Source organism: Cyprinodon variegatus, unplaced genomic scaffold (assembly GCF_000732505.1).
Source record: "Cyprinodon variegatus isolate N-32 unplaced genomic scaffold, C_variegatus-1.0 Scaffold35, whole genome shotgun sequence".
Taxonomy (NCBI): Eukaryota; Metazoa; Chordata; class Actinopteri; order Cyprinodontiformes; family Cyprinodontidae; genus Cyprinodon; species Cyprinodon variegatus.
This window is the reverse complement of record NW_015150488.1, coordinates 605,656-613,352: the sequence shown is the minus strand read 5'-3', so window position 1 is coordinate 613,352 and position 7,697 is coordinate 605,656. Positions and strand designations below refer to the sequence as shown.

Here is a 7,697-nt window from a genome sequence, read left to right as displayed (position 1 = left end):
CTTTCTGCACACTGAATTTTTTTTTTGCCATTTCTTAATCATTTTAGTTACTTTAACACAATTGTTTCATGTTGGCAGGGTAGGACATAAAACAATTGTGTTAAAGTAACTAAATATGGTTTAGTAAGTGCCAAAAGCGGTTGCCTTATTTTTTTTTCAGTGCATGGAGTTTGCATGTTCTTGCTGTGTATGGGTGGGTTCTCTCCAGGTACTCCAGCTTCCTCCTACATTCCAAAAACATGACTTAGGTTGATTGGTGTCTTTAAATTGCCCTTAGGTGTGTGTGCATGTGTGTTTCTCCTAAATGTTTCATATAATAAGAAAACATAAATATCAGACAACCTGGCTAAATACAATATGCAGTTTTCCAAAAACGATTTCACATAATTTTTCTTTTTATTCACTGGAAGAGCAACCGAGAGAAAGTTCAGTCTAAAGCCATTGTTTAAAAAAAAAAAAAAAAAAAAAGGCTTACATTTGCTGAAATAACATTTTGATGAACCTCAAGACTTCATGTAAAATATTTTGGCAATCGTGAAGGTTGATGTTTTCTTTCATCTTGTATACAGCTGTGCTGCGACAAAAATCTTTGCTCTGACAATCTGTCCACTGCTAACGGTTTTTTAAGTGTTGTATTTTATTCCGATGAAACTTTGCAAACCCATGGCATGTTGCTATTATCTTAAAATAACTCTACTGGAAACTCCTGTTTCATGAGTTTATCAAAATCATTCTGCTGAAGCATGGTTGGAAATTAATGTCTGACTTTCATTTATTCATTTTCATTGATTTGTCCACATGTATATACCATACACTGCAAAAACGTTCTTAAAATAAGTTAAAAAAAAATTCTTTAAGCATATTTAGCCTTAATTGGAGTCGGTAAAAAAGATGATTGGCCAATGGAATTAGTTTTTTACTCTTATAATAGAATAACTTGATAAGATCTACTTATAAGACAAAGATACGCACAAATAAGACAAAGCAATTGTTTTTTTAATTTAAATGTAAATTGCCTTCCTCCACGGGCAAAGTGTCCCTCTTACCTTAGATTTCTCTCTTTGCAGTGTATAAGTGATAAGAATAAAACCAGAATCTAAATTGTTTCATTAATATAGGTCTTTTTGAAAGCAAAATAACTTAACATGTAAATGATCACATTGTAAAAACAAAAAGTTAAAATTAGGGAAGGAGTCACCATAAAACAAACACCAAATGTGTCGTCAAATTTATTGAACAATTTCCAGATAAAACATTCTCTAATCAGGGAAAACCATAATGACCTGACTGATAAATACTATAAACTAGTCACGATCAGCATCCTGCCATTTAGATTTGGTAAACCATAGTTACCTGAGATAAGTCTGGTTTTAATAAACAGGTGTCCAAAAATAAAAAGTGCAGCATATTTATCATCTAGACTCAGCTTTGTTACTAATATCTTACATGTAGAGCTATACAGTCAAATACTAATAAGCTACACAATAGGCGATCCCTCACTTTCTTTCCTATTAGTGCATAGATTTATATAATAATACATCTAGTTCACATTCATCACTGCATATATATAACCAGGTTATGTATAAACAGCTGTCATCAGTCCAACTTTTACAAGCTGCATCTCTGCCTGAATTTTGTGAAGTCATATCACAGTTTTTGGCCAATCACGTATCTTCCTCCTTCTCGGGGGCTTTTAAAGATGACATCTCCCCGTTCATGCATTGAATATCACACCCATTTCCTTCAGGCAGTCGTCGTTCAGAGTTCATCCTGGTTTATATCTACCGGGCTCGCTATAACTCTGCTATATGGTGCTGAGACAAGCGGCTAAACTTTAAAGTCCTCGTTATTAACTCTACTTCCTCTCCTTTATATCCTCAGCCATGTCAGTTTAAAACTTACTTCTAGCTGCCTAAAGCAGGAAGGGTTTTTTCATTAAGAAATTCTGATGAATACTTATGTTTTAGTTTCTTTAAAACCCTTCATGTCCATCAATCATTAGTTTGCAGTAAATCCATTCAGTGGAGAAACTGCCTCGCCTCTATGAACCACAGATGTTTGAGTAAAGAAGAATAGAGTACAACAAACTTGGCAGTTGGCTTTGATTTCTTAAATCTAAAGTACATCTTCAGTTGTAATTACGTTTTTTTTTTAGAAATTATTTGTGGAAGTTTCAGGAAAATAGATTTTTCATAAAAGCTTGACAGTAGTGAACAAAACAAGGGGGTGGGGCTTTTGAGAAATGGCGTTCTTACATACTGATCAAACAGCAGTTTCATTTTTAGCAAATTCACTAAATATACTAGAAAACGGGAGTGTTTGATATTAAACTGAATTTAGTTGCGAGATACAACAGTAATGATTTAAGGAACACTGGAGATCAATTGTATTGCTTAGTTCCAACAGGAGGCCAAGTGCAATCCGCATGGAGTTCAATGTCTATGAAGATCAAGTTAAAGACTAATGACTGGCAGGTAGACGGGAGGGAGGTCTAGGTCAATATACGGGCTACTTGGGCTTGAATTTCCCTGTCAGGGTGTGAAAGCAGCTGGACAAGTTTGCTGTGCAGCTGTGAAGTTTCATCCAGCATGACCCTGAAGAGACAATCCTGTTTCTGTCTGAGTTCATCAGCCACCTGTGCCGAGGGCCGCCAGGCCTTCAAGTTCCCTACAAATGTGAGCAGGCGCAGGAGCACCGCAGGAGATGTCCGTTCGTCAACCAAAACCAGGACAGAAGCTGGAGCCTGGGTAAAAAGAAAGAAAGACATCAGTTTTATTTTTTGGCAGAAAGCTACGCTACCTGACTGTTGAATCTTCACAAAGACCATAAATGATTACCTGAGCTTGAACTATGTCATCCATCATATCTGGATTAGAAGATAAATTCACAAGAACTTTCAGGGTCTGAACCTGAAAGAGAAACATTACAAGAGATTTACAAATTTCCTCCTGGCCATGACAGCTTAACACTAATTTAATGCTTTGTGCTTTGCATGTTTTAACAGGATATTTTCAAGGCATCTAAAGGATATAATTGATTTTACAAACCTGTAGCCTTTCGTTGCTAACAACCAGCAGGGACAATAAGAGAGTGACCGACTCCTTTAGCAAATGCTGATGTTTGTCAGTCACTGAGAGGTTCGTCAGCAGCCTCAGAGCCCCCAGCTGAAGGTCGGAGTTCACTGGTGACATTTCAATCAGTTCCAGCACTTGTGGCACGTAAAGCTTCAGTACAAGAATGATACAAAGAAAAGCTATAGAGAGACATTGATACATCAAAAAGTATGGTCTAATTGAGGTGCAAAGGTTTATTTGGGGCATAATGCAACATACCTTTATTTGCTCCTGGTTTTGGATATTCATACAAAGATTATTTAAAGCATTCAGAGCTTGCACTCTAACCTCCAGAGCCGGGTCAGAAAGGAGGCCAGCTATGACAGGAATCCCCTCCAACTCCCGAATTTGGTTCTGGGAAAAAAATAAATAAAATAAAAGTGATATAAAAGCTGTGGGTTACAAATAAATAAATAAATGGCATTTAAGATTGTCTTTAGTTCCATTTATTCACGCCCCTCTGTTGGTTGTTAAACCCGTTTTGCACAGCAACAGCTTGACCAGGCTTTCATGTTCCTCACAGATCTCTCAATAAGATTGTGAACTGACTCATTTTTATTAAATCCAATTCAGTTTATTTATATACCAATCCATGCCATGTCATCTTCACAGAGACAATTCAATCAGATTCAATTTTCCTTGCATAAAAATGCTATTTTTTTAATATTCTATATTTTGGGTATAATTCAGTTGACCTCTCCAACTCACTACACTTGTTGTGCATGCTGTGGTTTGCAACTGTGTAAAATTTCAGATCCAAGATTGTATGACTTCGGTAGATGACACTTTGCTGTGTGTTCTTGAAAACAATACCCATTTTCAGAACACCAGTTATGTAAATAAGTGTGATTTTTAACACTAAGCTGCAGAGGAGTAGCTGCATTCAATCATATTTATTGTATTTATCAACACTATAAAAACTAAGTGCATAGAAAAGTAAAACTATCAATTTGAACAATTTAGACATTCTTGCAAAATTTTCTAATATCTTAAACTTTTGATATGAAATATATCACAAAAAAATAATAAATAGCAACGTCTATTCAGAAAAAGTATGGCATTCCTTAACCAGGGTTTATAGAGGAACGAGTAGCTCAAATTTAATGCTTTTTTAATGCTCTTAGAAATTATTTTAATGCTATCAACAAGAACCCGTGAATCTATATATATATATATATATATATATATATATATATATATACACACACCATATTACTATCAACATGCTGCAGCCATGGCCTGAATTTCCAGCCACTTTTGTTGAAATTTGCATTTCCACATTCTCTACCTTATTCTCTGCCTCAAGCTTCTTTTACAAACATACGGCTTTACTATCAATTGGAAGCAATTCCACGCAAACAAGCGGAATCAGTTATATCTAATATATCTGATGAAGTAGCTTTTTTTTAAAGCAATTTAAATGCCATGATAATCACATTTAATGAATATTAATGCCAATTAAGGCCTCGATTTAAAAAAAATATTTAAAGACTTTTAATGATTTTTAATGACCCATGGAAACCCTGTAAACAAAAAAACAGTTTTTTGTGTTATATATCCAGTGATTGTTCTCCAGACTATCTGAACTTAAGAGGAAACTCTCCTACAGTGAAGTGTGGAGATTTTTTTTTGTTACTTCCTATACCATCCTGCTTACCGTTTGCAATTAAAAGATAAATATGCATCATCATGAAGACTAGTGGCAATAATACCCTGTGCAATAACCCTGTTATATATATATATATGTGTGGGTGTATGCACTGTATATACCCCCATGCACCTTTTCTTCCTTTTGGCAACTTCTTTATGACTATTGAGCCGATGTGACAAGTGAATTTCTCCACTGTGAGATTAATAAAGTCTATTTTATATCAATTGTCCAAGGGTCGCATTCATAATCAAGGGTTTTAAAATTAAATATATAAAAAGAAAACCATCCATCCACGCCATTGTTATTAATAAATCTTTACTAAAAGCTCTGATCATTGTGGAGGAAGCTGGTTAAATAAATTGTACCTGATTTACAGTGAAGGCAGCAGCATTTCCCAATGTTAGAAGAAACTGAGAGCGATCAGCTGGATCCTCACTGGTCTGCAGGCGTGACAGCAGCATCTTCAAGTGATGTAGCTCAAGTTTGTTGGGGGATTGATGGATGATCTCCGCTTTAGTGGGAAAAAGAAAAGAAACATTTTTTTTTTCAGCGCTGAGTTTTGCTTACTATGCTAAAAAGGGTTGATATTGCCACTTTTAAATAAAATCTTCGAAGAATTATGTTTATACAAGTCTGGATAACATCCAAAGACTTGGAAAATACTGTGGTTGAAGTAGTGTGGTTAACTTTTTACAGTCGTGGTCCATATTCTTGAAATAATATTTACCTGATGCAGCATCATCTGGTCGAGCACAGACAACATCCAGCCCGGATACTTTAGCTAGCAGGCTCCCCGGCCGTGGCTTTATTCCCCCCTGCTGGCTGCTCTTCACACCAGGACTTTCGTTTGGGGGAATTTTCTTGGTTTTCTTAAAAACCTGCCCGCTGAAGAGTTTATAAAGCCCATAAGAGGCGCCAGCTCCAGCAATAATTCCCAGAAGAGCCTTCATGTTGCCGATCTTTGGAACTACACTGCCATCACCCATGCTGCTGATCTCTGCTAACCGCTAAGCAGTTAGCTGCAGCTACGACAAACGTTTTAAAAATTAATGTGAATAAAAGTCGATGTGTTAACCCGCACCCGTTACAAACCCTATCATGAAACAATTAAACGCGTTCATTGTAATAAAACTACACAACTTATCCGAAAAGCTACAGTTGTCAATTTCATCATTTGTTGCTGACCCGTTTTATAATGGCCAACCAAAACTTTCCCTGAGTGAATTACATGACGTGAACTGATTTGGTGTTTTGAGATATATTTATCGATGCTGATTTATTCAGAATGTTGAAGCTCCTTGAAAATACACTACTTCTTAAAACTAGTGAATTTTGAATAGAAAAAAATAAACAAAAAATAAACACCACCAATAGTTTTAGTTGTCCAATATTTATCATTTTGCCAAGCTGATTAACAGCCTTTCTTAAATAAAGCTTGTGACCTCACAGCCCAGTTGAGTATATTAAAGTGTCAAATAGTCATTGTAGTTTATTGTAGGTCTTTTGAGTTTTCAGCTGGAAATGGATCAAGAAATGCCACTTGAACCCCCTTAGGTCTGACTGTGAAAGGTCACAGAGGTCCCTGGGTTTGGTATCACCACAGCTGCACAGTAAAATATTGCATGTATTTGTTGTAAACCATTTACTAGCACAACACTAATGTGGGACTTTCATAATCGGATATCCAACTAATCCAAAACATCACATTTGCAAGTCAGTAAAACAAATACAATTTGTCAGTGTTGGTTATAACCATTATTAGCTAATGATCAATTTATTTTGAATTTGTGCTTGCACACACAAAAGGAACAGGTCAATACAAATAAAGATTGAATATTAGGTATTGTGTGTTCGGATACAAAATGCTTCATACCTAGAACTTTTTCAAAGTACCACTCATATATACAGTAGTTTCCCAATCAGGACTGCTTGTTGATCCACCTTTCCCAGTTACAATTTCCACTCCAAGTCTTGTTCTTGTTGCACTTCTGAATGGCATATTTTCACAGAAAAAGTCAAGTATCATCTTGCACTTTCACCCTGAAGCCAAATTTGAGTTCATAATTGAAAATGCAACTTTGCCCAATGAAGTAAAGAAGTTAGTTGGAGGCAACCATACATTGCTTGGTGGAACGCAGCCTTGACAATGTGTAACTGAAGGGGAAAAGCCTACAGGGAAATCTATGTTTTTTTTTTTTTTTTTTTTTTTTTTTTTTTTATAAATGCTTTAGTGCAACTGGATGAAATTATTTTAATTTTTTACCAAATTAGCAGTCAGTATAAATGTCCCTGCCACATTAAACTTGTCAACACAAAAGAACTAAATAGGATCTAAAACCTGAAGAAAAAAAAAAAACAGTGCATCTTATACATGGTGACCAATTAAGATACAAACATTTAATTATTTAAAATCAGAACTTTGATTGCAGCAGGATGTCTTATTTCTTTAAGATTGATCTTATAAATATCAACCTCTTATGACATATTGACCTCACCATTATTAGTGGCCTCAGAGGAAGTTTAATAAATGTGCAAATGTATTACCATACCAGTAGCCGTGTTTTGGCTACAGCTACCTAGAAACTATGAATTTACTAAATGAAATACCTTTTAAAAAATGCAGAAAAGCATCCACATCATTTAAATCACCACTTTAAACCACTATTTTTTTTTATTTTTATAAACCATTTTAAAATAACGTGGTAGGCTACTTTATTTTAACTCTAGTTAATGTCAGCTTCCTCTGTCCCGTCCCAAAGACCCGAGCCAGTTTAATATAAACGTGTTTAATGCATTCCAGGGACGTAATCATCTACAAGCCATCGACTGGTATGGTATTTACCTCCTGTAGTACCCAAAACAAACGCATGGTGGCCCCCATGTTTGTCCATGTAATGTAAACCCATTACACTAAACTATTAGGCACTAAAAGT

The 7,697-nt window shown here is 35.6% G+C and overlaps 1 protein-coding gene across 1 annotated transcript; it reads right to left on the bottom strand.

The window, feature by feature from the left end:
- Positions 1-1,438: 1,438 nt before the first annotated feature.
- Positions 1,439-5,959, bottom strand: armc10 (armadillo repeat containing 10). The gene is made up of 6 exons (XM_015403352.1): positions 5,492-5,959; positions 5,130-5,275; positions 3,333-3,467; positions 3,048-3,224; positions 2,838-2,909; positions 1,439-2,743 (listed from the first exon to the last, which is right to left on the bottom strand). The coding sequence occupies exons 1-6, from the start codon at positions 5,748-5,750 to the stop codon at positions 2,492-2,494; spliced, it is 1,041 nt and encodes a 346-aa protein (XP_015258838.1). The 5' UTR covers positions 5,751-5,959; the 3' UTR covers positions 1,439-2,491.
- Between the last annotated feature and the right edge of the window lie 1,738 nt (positions 5,960-7,697).

Coding starts and splice junctions, on each gene's coding strand:
- armc10 (XM_015403352.1), bottom strand. CDS start 5,750: ATGGGTGATGGCAGTGTAGTTCCAAAGATCGGCAACATGAAGGCTCTT. Junction 5,276..5,491: donor ACCAGATGATGCTGCATCAG/GTAAATATTATT, acceptor TTCCCACTAAAG/CGGAGATCATCCATCAATCC. Junction 3,225..3,332: donor AAAACCAGGAGCAAATAAAG/GTATGTTGCATT, acceptor CTTGTACTGAAG/CTTTACGTGCCACAAGTGCT.